Here is a 20,548-nt window from a genome sequence, read left to right on the forward strand (position 1 = left end):
TAAAACTGAGGTAAGAATTTTGACCGGCGTGTTTTTTGTGTGGTAAATTAATCAAGCTTTGAAACGCAAATATTTTTTTCACGTGAAAACGCACAGTTTTGTGGCACCGGAAAATGACCGGGAGTACTTCATTGAAAAACTTCCAGCGGCCAGAACTCTGACCAGGGAGGTGACAACAGAGTGGGGCAGTGTGCACTATAGTGCTGGTAAGGATTGCATACAACTTCATGTCTTAAATGGGCGAACTAACCCTTTAAAACCATTATAAAACAACAATCACTTAAAATATGGCAGGAATATTGGAACACAGTGGATACAGGACGTCATCTATACAGTATTCAAAATCAAGTAGTCACAAGCATGAGGAAGGGCAGAAGCCCAAGGGAGGAGATGTTAGTTTCACGTCTTAGAATGGGTCACACTGGTTTAAATGCAACATTGTATAAAATAGGAAAACACCCCACTGGATTATGCACTTATTGTGATGTACAAGAGACAGTGAAACATATTTGTTAGACTGCAAAAAATATGAAGAAGATAGAATAGAATTAAAGGCACAAATGGATGAACAAAGTTTTACACTTGAGTGTTTATTGGGGAAAACATCTGGGAAAATACACAAGCTGTTAATTTTGTTTTTAAAAAACACTGGGCTAGGCGAAAGAATTTAATAGAAGTTCCTCTATCTCTTTTGGATGCCAGTTTAATGTTCACACTCCAGTCTAGTAGGTGGTGGTAATGCACCTTTGAGATGAGTTGCCAACCGCCATTAAAACCTGAAAGAAGAAGAAGAAGAAGAAGAAGAACATTGGTTCATGTGAGATGTTTCATTTTTTTGATACAAGCTTCGAAGCCTCGGTGCCGAACGTCACATCACTACAATTTGGACCAAATCTGTTAAGCAAGATGCAACCCAGACAGCAACAAGGTGTCGGCCCACATATGGGCCGTGTGGAATCCACATGTACCAGACGTGGGCCGGATCTGGGCTGACACTACTGTATTCTGCTGTCTGTGAATGCAAATAGAAGCAGACTGAACAGCTCATCTCCAGTGGATGAAGCACCATCACACAAAAAGAGAGACTCATCTGAGGCCTGTTGTTTCAGCTTGAGATTAGTTTGAGCAAACTCCGTTTTTTTCTGGCTAAAGAAGGTGTAGGCTATGTGTTTTTAGCTGTGTTCATCGCAATGGTAACTTACGCTACATGTATAACCTGCTCCAGATCAGGTTTCATACTGGGTTAGAGATCGCAAACCAAAACTGGACCAATCATCTGTGTCCAAAATTACATAAAGCCACTCACTTTTATTCACTTGCATTGAAATAGTCAGATATTTTCTTTCAGTTGCCTTCTCAAACTAGCAGTGTTTATTCCTGCCTTGTAAATGCGTTTACATTCATGATATTTTTCATAACGATCTCATCTTGAGTAGAGAAGTGAACTGATGCTCTGGATCAAACCCTGAGTTGACGGGGAATGTTTATATTGAGGATTGTGAGCCGGCTAAACCTGATCTAAACCACAGTTGTATTTTTTTTTTTCAACTTTAAATCTACCCTCTTCATTCTATAAACTGAATTTCTACTTTGAGCTGAGATTAATTATTGAAATAGTTCATCCAGTCATCATTTACTCATCGTCACGTTATCCTCACGATTAAATTAAAATCATTCAAATATCCGTTCATTTCCACCCGTTAACTGACACTTTACACAATAAGTTATGTCTAAGAAAAAAAAGGACACAAGATTCTGCCTGATTTCTTTTATTTCTAGTTTTTCAATTGAAGTACTCGACCATTTTGAGTATTCAGAGTTTGTTTAAAGCAGACATTGCAAGCAAATCATTTTTAAATGAAGATACATGCAATATTGTCACTGTACTGTATTTTAATATGACAGATCACACTGTTGTACAGTCTGCTCTGCTCTTTGGTTCAGATTCTAGTTTACAGGTCATGGGGAGATGAAGCGGCTCCAGAAGATGATGCTCTTGGTGGGGTTGTGCCGGATGAAGAAAAGGAAGGGGCGGTCTGCCACGAAACCCCCTTGAATTTTATTACTGAGAGAAAGACCATGGACAACTGCATCACCGCCTGCATCCGCCTCTGTTCCTTCCTCGTTCACCTCCACCGAAGACTTATGCATCACTTTGGGCAGCTTTAACAGTCCAGGTGCCATGCCAGATAAGTCACACTTCTCATCAAACAGATCAGTTATGCCCAGACTCTTCAGGACCTCCTCCAGGTTATAATTCTCCTGCATCTTAAAGAGGGGTATTTTAACAGCCACATCTGTATAAATCATATTGTCCGGCTCAGTCCATTCCAGAAGCTTCTCATAAGTGATTGATTCTACCAACTTAGAGGAAGGGGAGAAAAATAAGAGACAGACAGAGAGAGAGTTTTAATTGTTTACCATTTCATGTAATACCAAACCTACACAACACTCCAAATTTTCATGTAGACTTTATCTTAATTATGCAGTTCCAAGTGAAGTAAAAGCAGTGAGGGAGGTTCAGTTGCTGTTCATGTGACTGCCTGTTTTACCTCCGGTAGCCTATCGCTCTGGTTTGGGAGTATAATGATCATGCTCATATCCTTATTCGCATAAGGGATCTCCAGAATCCGAGCAATAGGGGGATGTTTGGGTTGGTGTTGTCTGTGTGGGATGTTACCCAGAGGAAATTTATCCATCCGACTCATCATTGGCCAATTTACTCCTTTGTCCTGACATTTAAAACACAGACAGATTGGACATTAGTGATGCTGATGTGTTATCTGTGCTGAAGTTTCATTTCCTTTACAAACATTTCCTTTATAACACCAATTTTATCATCTCTACACTGGTTACCTATCAAGTTCCGTATCAATTACAAAGTACTATTACTGACCTATAAAGCCTTAAATGGTTTAGCTCCTGTGTATTTAATGGACCTTCTATCGCCCTACAATCCATCGCGTTCTTTAAGATCACTAAATTCGAGGCTTCTAGTCATTCCTAGGATATCTAAGTCCACTAAAGGAGGGAGGGCGTTCTCACATTTAGCTCCTAAACTCTGGAATAGCCTTCCTGATATTGTTCGAGGCTCTGACTCGCTGTCCCAGTTTAAAACTAAATTTAAAGACGCATCTCTTTAGCCAAGCATTTACATAATGCTTACCTTTTATAATACTGCTGAATCAGATCAAATGCATTTAATACTATAAAACTTGAAGAGACTGTAGGTTATCTGTATAGGTTGCATAGTATTTGCAGTCATTACGTTCCTGTGTATATTGCGTGAATGACGGGTGGTTGGGCAGATATTGTGTTGCGGTAGGTAGTATGCCATACGGAACCGTTGTCCACTGAAACTGCCTATTCACGCACCAGTGGGGCTCGACAGCCTTAGTCAACGGGTTGGCGCGTATGGTTGGGTTGCGGAGAGATTGTGAGATTGTGGTTAGGTCTCAGCAGCAGGAGGGATGTAGAGGTCAGTAAGCAGGGCTGAGTTGAGTGGGGGACGGAGGGGGGTTTTTTTTATGACGCAAGAGTCACTGTCTTCATGTTTTGTCATTTACGCCTGTGTTATGGAAATCATCATTATGAACAGCAGCTACGCTAATTATTTTCCCTTTGCTTTTCTGCTGTTATCTCGGGACGCGAGTCCCGAGAAAATGGCGTTCGTCAGCTCCAGTTTGTATCCAGCCTCTCACGGAGACTTCAGATGCTCCAATCACAAAGCCTATGAAGTGACGACTCAACACGGGCGATATGGACTCTCTATGGTGGACGGCACTGATCCTCAACAACTCGCCTTAAGACCGGCGTGCATACTTGGACTTCCAAAACAATCTGACTTGTAATGCTGCCCGAATCATGCACTGTTCCTTCGTTGGCCAGAGGAGAACTGGCCCCCTGACTGAGTCTGGTCTCTCCCAAGGTTTTTTTCTCCATTCTGTCACCTGATGGAGTTTTGGTTCCTTGCCACTGTTGCCTTGGCTTTTGGCTTGCTTAGTTGGGGACATTTAATATTCAATAATATTATTGATCTGCCTGCCTTAAGGTGGACGTTGACGCAATTTCTTTTAGAAACAAACTTTGTTATATTGTTTTCATGTTATCACTGTGAAGCGCTTTGATACAATCTGTATTGTAAAAAGCGCTATATAAATAAAGGTGACTTGACTTGACTTGACAAACAATAAGTGTACTTCAAGTTAATTTTTTTATTAAGTATACTTACGTAAAGTTCAAGTATATTTTTAAGTATACTAATATCAATGTAATAGTAGTAAACTAGTAAGTGTACTATTTCAATACTACTTGGGACTAAATTGGCTCTCTTTTTAGTGTATAAAAGTATACTTTTAAGTACACTTTAAGTGTAACCGTACTTTGAGAACACAACTAGATTACATCTAGGATTGTGCTGCAATTATACTACAAGTAAACAGAGGTATACTGATAGTTTACTAGTCAAATATTTGTAGCACATTTTTTAGTTTATGAAAGTACACTTTGACATACTCTCAGTAAACTACTTGTTTAGTAGTTTTATACTGCAAGTATACGTGTACATTTTCTTTTAATGAACTTAACATCATACTTATAGTTTGCTATTTATATATTATTTTTGCACTTTAAGTATACTACTATGTTCCTGTTTAGGTATTATTTTTTATACTTGAAATATAAAAATGCAAAAAAGGTCTGCACTCTAATAATAGTTTTAAAGGTGCATTGCGCAACTTTTCATGTTAAAAATACCTGTTTTTCTATCCTATACATGCTTAAAGAACTGCCTGATGGGCTGAATGAGCCCTTCTCTGCGCACTGAGATTGCCTCTATAATCCTGTACAGTAAAATATATAAGAGGGATTCGGGCTCGAATTTGAGACTGGGCGTGACGTCATGCGCGTTCACGCTCACCTGGCTATGTCTGGCAGGTTTCAAACCACTGATTTGAGGTTTGTGTATTCGCCGCAATTCTCCGTATCAGCGATAACTCGAGCGACAACTTTCGACAAAAGTAGAACATGGATTCAAAGAGACCGGCTTGTAGTTCATTCCAAATGCAGTTTCGCTTGTCGCCAAAGGCGGCATAGTTCTGCAAAAACTCAGAGACTTGCGCAATGCACCTTTAAGTTCAAGCAGGAGATAAAAACAGTTCAAACGTTTTGGCTGTCTGTCTTCGTCTTGAAATATACCTTTAACTGTAGGCTACTTTAACTCTTTCTCCACTAGCGTTTTAAATGTAAAAATTTTTTTTTTTATGTTGCCAGCATTTATGTTGCCAGCATTTTTGATCATTTTCACAAAATGTTGTATGTTGTATGAAAATGTGAACATGCAATATATCGAATAAAAAAACCCCAGAGCTTTCAGAAATAATAATTCTAACTTCATGCATTTATTTTTTTACGAACACTTGAATGTGGGAAAGATTAATAAGAATAATAAAAAAACACAAGCTAAGAAAATCCTGTTTTTGTCAAAGACTACTGAACGATTATGTGTATTTTCAGTTAACTTTAGTCAGATGCATTTACATAGTCACTGTGCCTCAGATGTAATCAACTCAATCTGTGTCTGTAAAGGTGTGAACCAAATGGCCCACAGAAACTGATTGGTGTGAATGACAAAGAATCAGCATTGCTCAGAGTGGATTAGCAAGTTAGATCGATCTCCTGTGGAACGTCCAAACAGGTTTCTATTGTTTGTAGCCCATAGGCTTTGACTTCATGTATAAAGTTCTGCCTCACAGACAGAACTTTGGGTTAAGATTATTGAAGGGCGACATGCTAACATCGCTGCGTAAGGACTGCTACACTACAAACCTTCAATAAATTCTTATCCCCACAAGAACTGGTCAAGCTTACTTATTTTATGTATTGGAGAAATCTAATACATTGGCGAGCCACCGAAACCACTGCTCGGTCAAATACAGCAAAATCTAACACTACGTCTGGATCAGATTCCGAACGATGATCAAAACACAGATGGAGTAGATCGCTTCCATCAACACCAAAAAGCTTCACAGTCCTGTACCTCATCCTGGATCGACATTTTATTCGGTAAAGTTAGGCAGTTTTATATGCTGTTTAAATATCTGTCAATGGCGGGGAAAGAGTTAAGTAGCTTTAAAGTAAATTCCTATGTACTGTTCACTAACCTACACAAAAATTCACATAGGAACATATCTGTTTTTTTCTTTACAAATCAATATTTTCCAACAATGTAGGTTAATAAGACACTATGTGAAAAACGTATTTAATAGGCTATTCAATCAAAAGTGTAAACACAACTATAAGCCAAGTTTACTTAGAATACTTAATTATACTTTTAAGTACAGAACTTGATCAAAAGTTCAAGAAAAGGCCAAATAACAGACTTTTCTGTCAGTATAAGTCAAGTGTCTTTAAGTGTAATTTTAAGTATGTCTGAGAAATACATAAAGTAAATTTCTGAGAAGTACATAACAAGTAGACTGAAATGGTAAATGGACTGCATTTATATAGAGCTTTCACAGACCCAATGGCCACCAAAGCGCTTTACATATTGCCTCACATTCACCCATTCACTCACTCATTCATACACCGATAACAAGTAGACTGAAAGGACTGTATAATTTCTTATTTTAGTTAAAAAAGAAGTATATACTAATAGCACATTTGAAACAGCACATTTATGTAAGGGGAGAGAGGCCAGATGAGCTGACAAAAACACTGGCACTAAAGCAATAAGACACAAGAGATCCTGCTTTACAGTGTTCGCCACTGGTAAGGGTTATGTTTTTGGCACAATGACAAGCTGAGAATTTCTCAGCGGTTTAGATGTGGATCGTCCAATTTTAGCATTTTACCATTTTTAGCAGACAAAGCTGAATTGTCTTGGCAAAGTTACCTGGTTGACAGGAACACTTTTGAATGGGTTGACCCACTTATCCATGAAGTGCACAGCGCTGATTAGAACAAGACTTGTGTCCTTAGTCACATCTCCTTTATCCAAATAATTCTTAATGTTCTCTAAAATAGAAAGATAAAAACATCCATCAAATGAGTGAGAAACTATGAGAAAGTGGTCTAGACTCTAGACAAATAAACTACATTTAATTGAATTACTCTCAGTCTTGTTCTGCACCCAGTCGTTGATTCGTTTTCTCGCAGCCTCAGGATCTGTCTTGAAGTCAGCATTCCTCAAGTTTGTGTAACACCACTCTTCACACATGTCAAGGAAATCCTATCATCAATAGAAAGAGAGGGAACATGGCAGCATGGGATTAAAATAATTCTGACCCATGCATCTCACTGAATGACGCATTACTTTACTGTCGATTTCAGGAAGTAAATTAACCATTCGCTGTGCTTTCTCAACCAACTCACATCTTTAAAATTGAGTGTCCTTTCTCCAAACAAGCGGTTCACCAACTTCAGGCTTCTGTAGTTCCCTCCTTTGTAGAGCTCGTCATACAGATCGTGGTACATAATTTTCTCATGGTTAAAGTGGAGGGTCTTAGGGGAAACATAACAGGATATTATTTAATATTGAGTGAAATGTATTCAGAGAATTTGAGACTGTGAAGTTTGAGGTGTTTTGAAGAAAGCATTGTCCAAATGAACATGTATTTCGCAATGTATCGCAGCCATCAATGCATTAAAGGGGACATGTTATGCAAAATTCACTTTTCACTGTGGTGTTACACAACCACCCTATAATGGTAGAAATCCACCCAATCCTTTGTTATATTTCCCATAAATCATAAACAGTGTTTTAAAATCAGTTGTTTGTGTTTTCTATACATTGTGACAGTGTAACAGCTTAGAACCTCCTGAGTGAGATTTTATGTTTATCTCCTCGCTAGAGCAGCTAGTGGAAACACAAGAATGTCTCAGCTACGTGATAAACAATCTAAATGTTCTGTTGTTGGCTATATCAATGATCCACTGTGCTACTTTGCCATTGCTTTTCACAGCCTCTCACGCAGGAAATTACGTTCTAAAAATGCAGCGTTTAAACTGAAAAAAAAAAAAAAACCACGTCTCTACACCTTGCCACCAAGTGTTCAACTACCGATGTGTTTTTAGAGCATGCATAAACATGAGATGAGAGTGAGTTTTGAGCTGTTTGGAGGCTTGAGCTCACCTTATACATCTGTGCGGCAGTTTGGCCATTGGCACCCAGCACGACCGGACCCAATGCAGAGGAGATGCTCAGGGGTGAGAATAACACATTGCCTGTGTTGACCTTACAGAGTTTTTTTAACAGGTCAATGGAGAATTTTAAGTTTGCCACAATCAGAGGTTCCATCGTTTAAAGTCTAGAATGAAGGAAATTCATTTTAAACATAATGTTAGACCAGCACAGAAAACAGTTTAGAAGTTCAAGAATAAAAAGATCAGAAAACAAAGTGTACATCCTGTTGAAGGTTTACCTGATGTCTTCTCCTAATGTGTGAAAAGTCAAATGTGGAATTTTTTATATAAAATCAAAACAACAAAACAGCCCAAAGCTCTTTAGCTTTAAAAAAGCACTGAAAGGAAAAATCTTTCCATCTTAATGAAAAAGGTTTTCAGTTTTTATCCTGGTCTAATATGCATAGGTGTGATTTACATCCAAACTCTTTAGAAGTTATAGTCACATGATCGAAAAAATGCTGTACAGTAACAATATTTTCAATAATACTGCCTTGAATAGTTTTTATTTATTTATCAGTTAACCTCAAACGAAGTGCAGTAGTCTGTTCTCTTACGAGAGGTTCTCTCGTATTGCGTAAGCTAGCTTACGCTACGGGAAAGATTCATCTTTTCTGAGAAATTGAAGCCAAAAAATTATCCTATAATTTTGAATCCATTGTCAACGCAGTTCAGCTGCAGCAGACCATGAGCGGGCTAGCTAGCAGCTCATTGGTTCGCTCACAGAGAACTGCTTAAGCCTATGAGGAGACGCGAATGAACTCTCGGCCACTTCCAGATTGTAAAATCTGACAAAGGTGGAGGGGGAAGCCCATCCCGCTGCCACACAAATGTCCTGAATGGAAATTCCGCTGGACCATGCCCACGATGAGGCCACGCCTCTAGTGGAATGAGCCCTGATGCCCAGAGGGCATGGCAGGTCTTTTGATGCGTATGCGGCTGCAATGGCATCAACTATCCATTGGGATAGAGTCTGTTTCGAGGCGGCCGTGTTATGACGCAATCGTCAGCCTATTTTTTTTAAAAACTGCTTCTACGGGGCCATAACGTAAGATACAAAGTAATGAAGCCTTTTATACATTGTCGTGTTTCTTTAGAAATAAATAATGGACAAATGGAGTCTTTAAACGCCTCAGATGTAAAGTTATTCGCTGTCAAAGTGATGCCAAAATGAATGGGAGTCAATGGAAATGCTAACGCAAGTGAAGTTCTGCTACAAGATGGCGGCACCCGGCCAGCTTCAACTTCCGGTCGATGGATTACCCCCTTGATTAGAAGACATCCTGTCATAGCTTTTTGGTACATAACGGCTACCGTAGATGCAACACACATTTGAAAACGCGAGGCGCTGGAGAGCACAATTCCTTTGAATGCAAAATACAATTTCACCGCTAGATGGGAGTAAATCTTACTTCATGCCCCTTTAAAATTAATTAGGTGGATCTGAAATTAATATTACTGACACAGTAAAGCAGAAGATATAAAATTACCATCTTAAGTCAAATATTTTTGTGAAGCATTTTGCATTGTACATTTATATCATTTGTTATTACTACTACTGTTGTAGTTAAAATCACAAGCTTCTGAAATACTTACTGATAAAGAAAGTGATGATTCAATCTTTCCTTGATACAAGTGTGTCTTCACAACTGCTCTTCTGACACTAGTCTCATTGCTTCCAGTTATAGATATATATAGATAGACTCTCTCTCACACACACGCACGCACACACAGACAGAGAGAGAATGTGAGAAATTACCCCATTATTTACTAGCAACTTCTTGTGAAATCAAAATCCTGTGTAAACCTGTACCAACACTCTTTAACCTGAAAGATTGCCTTGAGCTGGCTTGGGCTCAAGATACCAATTACATCATATATATATATATGTGTGTGTGTGTATAAAAAAATACTGATACAAAAAGAAAGCATTTAATGATAAAAAAGAAAGTATTTTTGCAGATTCTCACATCATGTAACATATCTTGGTGGTCCTTTACAAATCTAACTTCACATTAATGCTGAATAATATTAATTGAGACAAGATAAGACAGATTTCTGTATGCTGTTAAAAACTTTCCAGATAGAGCAAGCATATCTTGCCTAACACACATTGAATTGATTTTTTTTTTTGGTTAGTGCCCTTTGTTTGAGGATAAATGATAAATAAAACATATTCAAAGCAGTATTATTGAAAACTTTGTCACTTTACAGAAGTTTTCCAACCGTGGCCATAACTTCTGCAGAGTAGGCCTATAGGTGTAAAATGCACATATGGAAATTACAGTAGTGGTTGACCAGGACTTTTCACATATTAGGAGAGTACATTAATGTTGCTTGTCCGTGGCTGGAACAGGATGTACACTTTGTTTTCCGATCTGGTCATTCTTGTATTTCTTTACTGTTTTCTGTGCTGGTCTGTTTTCTAAAATAAAAGCATTTTAAAATATAAAAAAAATCTATGTGAGTGCCAAATTATCTCTTCAATGCGACAGGATCCACCTAAAATCTTTTGCGTTTTGTTCACCTTCTGGAGCAACCATTCTTTTTTCTTTCTTTTTTTACCAGATGCCTGTTGGAAAAGATTTTTTTCTATTACAGGCAATGTGTTATTCTCAGCCCTGATCATCTCCTCTGCATTGGGTCCTCCTGGGTGCCAGTGGCAAAACTGCCGAATGGGGTGCATTTCCCGAAAGCATCGTTAGCCATGCAACTATGGTCGCAAATTCCGTCGTTATCAGCACAGTTCAACAAGTCGATGTTTCCCGAAACCATCGTTCCAACGAACATTCGCAAACAGCATCGCAAAGTTGTGTGTTTGGAGCGACAGCTCTCGACCTGTGGTTAGAAGCAGAGATTGCATGACATGTGGACTTCATAAATCCTTAACTTGAGCAAATAAGCAAGCTGACATTCAGTACAACCCGTGTCTTTTATTTAGAATACATACAAATGTGTTTGACATCTTTGAGTTTGTCAAGATATTTAAAGCACCGTTTTTGAAGACTGCGCATGTGCGAACGTGCTCTACTATGTAAGAACGAGCCTATGATTAAATCTGGAAATAAAGCGAAATAACTGAGAAAATAAATATTTCTCAGATGCCATGTCATTTATATAACATATATCAAAACATCTAGCATTAATTCGATCTCAAACAGTTTAATTAAAATAAGTTATTACTCGACTCCTGTGTGAGGTCATAAACCAATGTGGTTGAACGACCACTTTGCGACAATATGGTTTTATGGACAATATGGAAACAGTCGTGCTAGTAGATTTCATCAACGATGCATCGTACGGTAGTGAAGCATCGAGTTACGTCGTTGTATGGGAAACACACCTGATGTATAAGGTGAGCTTAAGCCTCCAAATTTGGATAAATAAATATCTTATCTTAGTATTATTTAGACTGCAGACCCGGGAGTTATCGGTAGGAGTGAAGTTCTCGCGTCTTATCTTGACTAGCCACTGAGTGCGTAACGTTACCTCAGGCTGATGCGGAAAACGATAAAAAACTTACTTCAGAATTATACCTCGATGAAACGGCACATCGAGGAACACCACAATGTAATTTAGAGTTGCCAATTTGACACTGATATGCAAGACGTTTCTTATTTACTTTTAACATTTTACATACGGTACTCACTGATAGCTTGCCATTCACTTTTCAACAACATCTACATCGGAAATACCGGTAGTAACCTAAACCGGAAGTCCCCCCGCCCACCACACAGATTTCGAACCTTCGTCGCATCACCCTGTGCACAGAGCGAATAAGTTTAAGGTTGTACCTCAGAACGTAGGCTCACTATTGGCCAGCATCACACGCATCACACACATGAACAGCGCCAGCCAATAGTGAGCCTATACATTCTGACGTACAACCCAGAAGCGCTGCGCTGTTACTCTACGTGAACTCACTCAGAGGCCCACACAGAAGAAAATCAATAGTTGAATAAAGTCATTATTTTTGTGTTTTTTGCGCACAAAAAGTATTCTTGTGGCTTGATAAACTTAAGGTTGAGCCACTGTAGTCACTTGGACTATTTTAAACATTGTCTTTATTAACTTTCTGGGCCGGCAAGTTTCAATTACAAAAGAAGGAGTGAGACAGCTCTCAGATTTAATCAAAAATATTTTAATTTGTGTTCCGAAGATGAACGAAAGTCTTACGGGGTTGGAACAACATGAGGGAGAGTAATTACTGACAGAATTTTCATTTTTGGGTGAACTATCCCTTTAAGGCAGTGGTTCCCAATTCCGGTCCTGGGGACCCACAGCTCTGCACAGTTTGTATGTCTCCCTCATTTAACACACCTGATTCAGATCATTAGCTCATTAAGAAAGAGTTATATGAACTGAACTGGGTGGGTGCTTCTCAATATCCCTCCTCGTCTCCTCGCTCCTCCGTCCTCCATCCTATGACCCGGAAAACAATCGAGCTCAGCCATCTTGAAGGACATCTCAATTCTCTAATTGCACCGCGAGGAGGCGAGGATCGAGGAGTGAGGAGGCTTCCAGAGGAGCTATGAGCGAGGATACACAGGTGTACCCTTTGCGGAAGAGTTTTATCGACTAAACATGACGCACGTATCAATTCTCCTCCCCCTTCACATCTGTCACAATCATTTGAATTTATACTTTACTTTTGTAGTTTACATAAACCACACAACTCACATATTTCAACAAGGTATCTTGCTTTATTATTATTTATTATGAATTTCTTAAATAAACTAACTTTAACAACATAAGGGCAGATCCTTTGAGCACTCCCGATGACGCAGTGAAGTGACGCTCGAGTGATCAAGTATTCCAATGTATTAAAAAAGCTTTCATTCAATTCCTCCGTCCTCGTTTTTTTCCCTTGCAGCCTTCCCTCGCGTCCTACAGGGGGTGGAGCTGAGACGTGAGGAAAGGAAGCGAGGAAAGGAAACGAGGATGCACAAATAAGAAATGAGAAGCACCCATTGTGTCAGATAAAGGAGACATATAAAATGTGCAGAGCTCTGGGTCCCCAGCACCGGAATTGAGAAGCACTGCTTTAAGGCTTCAACCATCGTCTACATTGATTTCAGTTCGTTGTGCTTTTCCTTTGTACCTTGAGATGCTTTATTGAATAGATCACTGTCTCTATAACAACTGAAATAAACCTGTATAAATGTATCCATGGACGTGTTCATTCCTGTTCATTTTGATATATATTATATATATATATATTATTATATATTTGATAAACGCCTATTTGGGATTAGTAAAGATTCTTTATGTTTTATGTTATGGTTTAATAAGCATTTAATAAAAAATACAGTCGAAACAGTAAAATTGTTAAAACATTACTACAATTTAAAATATATTTTTTCTATTTTAATGTATTTAAAAAACAATTCTGTGACGCTAAATTACTCCAGTCTTCAGTGTTACATGGTCCACATGCACTGCATGGAAAGTGGGATTTTCGTCAGTTAACAGCACTGTGGGATTTTCTGGTTAAAGACTGTTTACAGGAATGTAGCAGAGAGAATTATTGGGAACTTATGAATTTATGTGGAATTGGCTTGGCAGTTGACACGCCCATGAAGTCTGCCACGAGCCTGTATAGTGTACACAATGACTTTTGAAAAGTTTAGCTTAAATGTGTGATGTGAATCAACAGCGCTCATAAACGGCTGTTGAGTAATCTCAGTAGAAACGAGTAGAGACTTGAACCTTGCTTCTGTTGGGATCAAACAATAACACTTTTTGCTTTTTTGGTCCTGGCACTTTTTTTTCAGCTCTACAAAAAGTTTATATTCCTGTTCAAACTTGTATTTCAGTATGCTAAAATAACTGCAAAGTATAAATTACTCATAAAAGTAATTCAGCTCATAAAATTCAGCTCATAAAACACATTACCCCCCTTGCTCAGTATATTGATCCACGAGCAGACGAGCTCACGTCCTGGCGAGAAGGATACACAGGAAATCTCTGTTCAGTCCATTGGTCAGCAGGCAGACTCAAGAGGATTCAAGAGGTTCAGCAAAGAGGATACACAGGAGCCTTTCGGTTGCGTCACTCGGCTGACAGTATCAGTTTCTCCAAACTCTCTATTGCTTGCAATTATCACACCGATTAGGAGCTCTCCTCGCCCGAAGTTGTACATTAATCCCAGCTAAATTCCAATCATTTCCTTATTCATCACACTACCCCCCTCCCAGGCGAAAAGGACTCGTCCTCGAGTCAAGCCGATAAATCATAGTCCAACAACCGGGCCGGTACCTTCCTAGCCCGCGACAACCGTCCTTCAGCAAATCCGTTATTTGTCCCATACCACGACTCGCGGCCTACAGATTCAATAGGTACAGCCACACAAGAGCTGTCACCAAAAAGGGCTGCAGCCACATCCACTGTAGGGGCAGGCAACAGGGAGGAAACAGAAGGCATCACAGCATCCAGCGCAGGGTCAGGAGACAGCGCAGCGTCCGAAAGTAGTGCAGGGTCAGGGTGCAGTGTAGAATCAGCCAGTAGTGCAGGGTCAGGGTGCAGCATACTCCTTTCCCCATCCACAGCCGACATTCGACCCCCCCCCCCCAACACTCTGCAATTCCAGCCTTCCTGCAAATAAAGTAGAAACATACGGTTTAAGACGATTAAAATGCACAACTCGCTCAAGCCCCTTTTCTTTTGGGGCTATTCGATACAGGATCTCCGTAACCCGCTCAATGACTACAAACGGCCCGACAAAATGCCTTTGTAACTTCGGATACAGCCCCCGATTACACACCTTATTTTTCACCCACACCAATTCTCCTTCTGTATAAAACTTTTACATCAAAATATCGTTTCTGCCTCCCTGATGCTTTCAGTTGGTGAGCTTTTACAGCCTCTACTATCGAAGACAAGCTTTCAGCCACTTTCTCCACATAATCATTTGCCGAATCAAAACGTTCTGTCTCCCCTAATCCCAACACAACATCCACTGGCAACACAATCTCTCGTCCAAACAGAACCTTATATGGCGAAAACCATGTGTACTGCTCCTATAAGCCATCATAACATATGGCAGGAGTGTGTCCCAATTCTGCTGGTTACTATCCACAAACAAAGATAGCATGGAAAGTAAAGTACGATTAAACCGCTCCACCATCCCGTTCGACTGCGGATGATAAGCTGTAGTTCTTGTTTTATGCATCTGCAGCAAACCGCACAACTCTGTAAAAAACTTTGATTAAAAGTTTCGACCTTGGTCTAAATCAGGGGTCTCAAACTCAACTTAACTGGGGGCCGCTGGAGGTAGAGTCGGGGTCAGGCTGGGCCGCATCAAGTATTCCACAAAAATAGTATTCAAGTATTCCAAAAAAGGAGCACAACTGATCCAATCTTCTCAATCTTTATTATTAACGTTTCTTCTGAACTGTTCCTCTGAATTTGAACATTCCTTTCTGTACATGATTGGTTCTTCATGAGCTGTCCTTCTGACAGTTGAAGTTCATTTTACAAACTTTCTTTGTCTATAACACATATTTGTAATATTTATATTTGCTTATGTCCTTTTTATTTTCTTTATACAACACATTAATGATATTGAATGTTTTTTTTGGAAGGCACATTTCCTTTTATTATATACTTAGAAAAACAATTATTGCTTTTGAAATACAAATATTTGCAGTCATGTCTGCCCATCTTATTGAATTTCTACACATGCATAGTGTCTCAGGCAAATTACTGACTGCACAAATCAAAGCAAACCTTCTTATCAACCTGTTGGACACAAATTGCAAGCTCAAAATGATTATTCTCACATTGTTTTAGAGCAGGGTCTCTCTCCAACACGTCGCTCGCGAGCTACCAGTAGCTCGCGGCCTGATTGGTGGTAGCTCGACAAGGGGCCGTTCACATATCGCGCTCACATATTTTGCGCGCTCAAGTTCGTTATTTCAAATGTAGGTGCGCGTGCGCGGCAAGCGCGCTCATAATTGAAGCGACGCGCTCATTTTTTCCAGGCGCGCAGTATGTTTGTACTTCGCGGTTGTCTATGGCAACTATTGACAACAAACCCACCGTAAGGTAGCCCATTTAAAACGCGGCACACGCAACGACGGGCCGCACTAACATTACACTTTAATGTCAAGTAGGGGGCCACAAAATATCACCCCGCGGGCCGCAAATGGCCCGCGGGCCGCGAGTTTGAGACCCCTGGTCTAAATGAATACTGCGTGGGACCCCAAATCTACACACCCACTCCTGTACCAAAACCTTCGCTATGGACACTGCTTCCTGATTTGGAAGTGCGACCGCTTCTGTCCACTTTGAGAAATAATCCCCAATTACCAGGATATACTTATTTTTCTCTCCAGTTAAGGGCAAAGGGCCCAAGATGTCTACCGCTACACGTTCAAAAGGCCGAGAAACAAAAGAAGGCTGCAAAGGGGCACGAACGTTCAGCGTTGAAGATTTACGAGATGCACATTCCGCACATTCCCTACACCACTTCTTTACATCCTCAAACCACCCGGGCCAATAGAACCGGTCTTTCACTTTCGCCTGCAATTTTTGCACCCCTAGATGACCGCCCGTAGCAGAATTATGCAACATTTTCAAAGCTTCCGGAGCCATCACCTTCGGAAGGACCACCTGAATTTTTGATGCAGCATCTGTATTAAGGGGTGGTTTATGCACTAACCGTCCCTGCTCAACCTCCAACTGATCCCACACGGGCAAAAACCCTCTCACTTCCGCTTTGGTCTGTGCTTCAGCACACCCCTCCTCCCCCCGTGACAACAGTTGTTCCACAATCTGTAAAACGGCATCCTTCTTCTGCGCCCCCACCAACTCATCCTCAATCTCCCCTGAAGGAGCAATTTCACATACAGCGCAAATCGAAGCACTAAACTCCGAACGTGGATCTGAAAACCCTTCGCACTTGGCGCCGAATGATGGCAAGCGTGAAAGCGCATCCGCATTAACATGCTTTTTCCCGGGGCGGTGCACAATTTTATACTGAAAACTAGCCAGCTGTTCGATCCATCTAGCCAGCTGTCCTTCCAGCCCCTGAAAATTATGAAGCCACCTTAAGGAGCTGTGGTCAGTACGCAATATAAATTCTTTCCCAAGCAAATAATGCTTGAAGTATTTAGTAAATACCACTAAACTAAGCAACTCCTTTTTCGTGGTGGCATACCTACGTTCCTGTTTCGTTAAAGCTCGACTAGCATACGCCACAACCCGCTCCAAGCCATCCACCTCTTGTGACAAAACTGCACCAATGCCCATATCACTTGCATCAGTGTCTAAAAGAAATGCCTTGTGCGGGTCGGGAATACGCAAGAACTGGCGTTGTCACCAGGGCTGTTTTAAGCTGTAAAAACGCCCGCTGGCACTCACCATCCCATTTAAATTTCCTACCTTTCTCTGTGAGGCGATGTAATGGTCGCGCAATTTCAGCGAACCCCTCAATAAATCGCCGATAATAAGATGCCAGCCCCACAAAACTCCGAACTTCAGTTTGATTCTTTGGTACAGGCCATTGTCTCACCGCATCTATTTTAACTGGGTCCGCTCGTATTCCATCAGCTGATATAACGTGCCCCCAGTGTTGGGGAGTAGTTAACTACAAGTAGCGACGCTACTAACTTAACTACATTTTTCAGTAGCTTGGCAGTAGCTCAGTTGCTTTTTAAACAGTGTAGCTTTTCCAGTAGCTAACTACTTTTTGCAGCAAGTAGCGGTGTAGCGCGAGCAAAAGCTACGTTGTGTTTTGTTGAGCCTACGCGAATCAGCGCGATGCAAGGATATTCTTCCTCTTGTTAGATTACAAACTAATTTGTTTTGCCATTACCGCCACCTGTTGTTTGTTCACGCATCTTGCGGCTAACGGTTCACTGACGTACAGAAGACCTCAAGCACAAATTTAAGGACGCACATACAGGTGATTAATGGCCATTTGAAATGTATTAATTATCCTGCTTTGTTGCTCTCTATGTTACATCGAATTTCTATTTCTGATTTAATTACATTGAACCGCCATGATCTGTCCGCCAGTTTGGTAATGAACATAAAAGACAACTAAAGTTTGCGTCATCGTGTTTGTCAGTTGAACAAAAAATGTAATCTTAGTTTTTTTATCGCACGACAAAGGCTTTGATCTAATTAAATTGGTGTATATATGTGTTGTGACTGGATCCAGAGCGAACCGAACTGTGCTCACAAGCAGCTTGTGATTCAGGTTCTTCTTTCACAGTAAATTCTGCGAGCTCCATCACTGCATGTGAGCGAGTTTAACGTGCATTGTCAGTGCCACATGTGAGCGGTTGTTCAATGTATTTTCTTGCCAAAATGCAACCATCTCACAATCGGTATTTTTGAGAAAAAGTCTATACATGCAATTTACGTTGGATGTATATTTTGTTCTTGCAATGTTGTATTTGTTGCAATTTTGCACTTTTGACACAGTCTGAGATATTTGAGTGTTGTGTGTAATAAAACAATAAAAATCATAATTGTATTGCATTGTTTTAAACACTAAATATTTTACTTAAAACATTCCTCAGACACTTATTCAGTTATTTATAATATATGTTGTTCAAAAAAAGCAAAAGTAGTTTCAATGTAGCTAGCTACTTTTTGATCGTAACTTGTAGTGTAGCTAACTACTTTTCCAAAAGGGTAGCTTGACTGTAGTTTAACTACTTTAACTAACGAGTAGCTTGTAGCTTGTCAAACTACAGTTTCAAAGTAGCTTCCCCAACACTGCGTGCCCCAAATAACGGACCTGAGTGGCAAACAATGCGCATTTAGATGGTTTAACCTTCAGGTTCACATGGCGTAATTTACAGAGGACCTCATCCAGCCGTTGTAGATGTTCCCCAAATGTTCTCCCAAAAACAATAATGTCATCTAGATAAACAAGGCACGTGGTCCACTGTAAATCCACCAACACCAAATCCATAAGGCGCTGGAATGTGCTCGGTGCGTTGCACAACCCGAAACTTAAAACATTGAATTCAAATAGCCCCTGTCGTGTTACAAAAGCGGTCTTATGTTTATCTCTAGGTTCCACTTCGACCTGCCAGTATCCACTGGCTAGGTCAAGAGTGGAAACCACTGAGCATGGGCAAGGCTATCCAACGCATCATCAATACGCGGTAACGGATACGCATCCTTCTGCGTTACATCATTCAACCGCCTATAATCAACGCAAAATCGAAGGGTCCCGTCTTTCTTTCATACGGGGACCACAGGCGCGCCCCACGGACTACACGACGGCTGTACAATTCCGTTTACCTGCATCTCCTTAATATGCTCAGTCACTTCGTCTTGTAGATGAAGGGGAACACGGCGCGGGGGTAATTTAATAGGTTTGGCATCCTTCGTCTCAATCTGATTCGTAATTAATTGTGTCCGCCCTAAATCTGCGTCATTTACACTAAAAACTGACAAATTCTTGCACAATAACTCAAGCACCGCACGCGTTTCAGCCTCCCCAAAGCCCTTTTCGTGTAAGTTTAGTCGATCTATAAGCATATCCACAGAGAATGTAGGCCTATTACCCATAGCTACGTCCTCTCCCTCTACCACAACATCAAAAAATAACTTACCCACTTTCATCCCACGCTTTAAAATATGAGTGTCATCAGTGACATTAATTACAACGAACGGGCAAAATACCCTGCTCCACCCTACACACTACCCTTGCCACCAAAAGGTCGCAATGGTTATAAAGGGAGGAAGACGGTTCTAACATGCCCTGTAAACTATCAGACGCTCCCTCCACCACTCCTGTAATCAAAACTTCACTACAGGGTGGAACAGCTGTATCAACGTACACGATCACGTCACAGGGCTGCATACCATTATTATTACCAAACAAGAGGGGGATCTGTTTTCCCATCAACTGACAGCTCTTTTGATCGAGATTAATAATAGCGCCATATTTTAGCAAAAATTCAGAGCCAAGCAGAATTTCCTGAGGCTCCAAATCTGCCACAAGAAACTCTGTAATGATCGTTAGGGAATCAAATTGACATACCGCTTGCCAGCGACCCAAAATCGGCATCCTCCCCCCATTGGCCACTCTAACCACGCCCTCATGATGTTCAAGGTGAGCCCCGCCATTCGTTATAGTAAGCCACCTCTGCTTCGGTATTATTGAGACTTGGGCGCCTGTATCGACTAAAAGTTTGACGTCACACCCACCTAATTTAGCAGCAAGGTAACTCCCAGAACTGCCTTGGACCGATGGGGCCAACTGAAAAAAATTATCTTGTATTGGGGCAGGCATTTGGCCTATAATGCCTGCCCCCTCCCGTTTCCCTGCACATGAGGGCAGTCTCTCCTAATATGCCGATTACATCCACATTCCCAACAACCGCCTCCTAAAGGTTGCACC

General features: G+C 40.6%; 1 protein-coding gene and 1 long non-coding RNA gene across 2 annotated transcripts; both read right to left on the minus strand.

Annotated features, from left to right (window-relative positions):
* Positions 1-1,891: 1,891 nt before the first annotated feature.
* On the minus strand, positions 1,892-8,296 carry LOC130077933 (leukocyte elastase inhibitor-like). The gene is made up of 6 exons (XM_056243367.1): positions 8,132-8,296; positions 7,372-7,500; positions 7,111-7,228; positions 6,893-7,014; positions 2,553-2,732; positions 1,892-2,409 (listed from the first exon to the last, which is right to left on the minus strand). The coding sequence occupies exons 1-6, from the start codon at positions 8,294-8,296 to the stop codon at positions 1,960-1,962; spliced, it is 1,164 nt and encodes a 387-aa protein (XP_056099342.1). The 3' UTR covers positions 1,892-1,959.
* Positions 7,111-7,562, minus strand: LOC130077943 (uncharacterized). Its single transcript, XR_008805856.1, has 2 exons — positions 7,372-7,562; positions 7,111-7,228 (listed from the first exon to the last, which is right to left on the minus strand). It is a non-coding gene; the product is annotated as an uncharacterized LOC130077943 (long non-coding RNA).
* Positions 8,297-20,548: the final 12,252 nt, after the last annotated feature.

This window comes from Rhinichthys klamathensis, unplaced genomic scaffold, assembly GCF_029890125.1.
Source record: "Rhinichthys klamathensis goyatoka isolate OS25496 unplaced genomic scaffold, OSU_Roscu_1.1 h1tg000787l_1, whole genome shotgun sequence".
Classification (NCBI taxonomy): Eukaryota; Metazoa; Chordata; class Actinopteri; order Cypriniformes; family Leuciscidae; genus Rhinichthys; species Rhinichthys klamathensis.

Excerpts from the sequence above, each read along its gene's own strand:
- LOC130077933 (XM_056243367.1), bottom strand. The coding sequence starts at position 8,296 with ATGGAACCTCTGATTGTGGCAAACTTAAAATTCTCCATTGACCTGTTA. Across the intron at positions 7,501-8,131 it reads CTGCCGCACAGATGTATAAG|ACCCTCCACTTTAACCATGA; the intron begins GTGAGCTCAAGC and ends GTTTCCCCTAAG. Across the intron at positions 7,015-7,110 it reads GGTGCAGAACAAGACTGAGA|AGAACATTAAGAATTATTTG; the intron begins GTAATTCAATTA and ends TTTCTATTTTAG.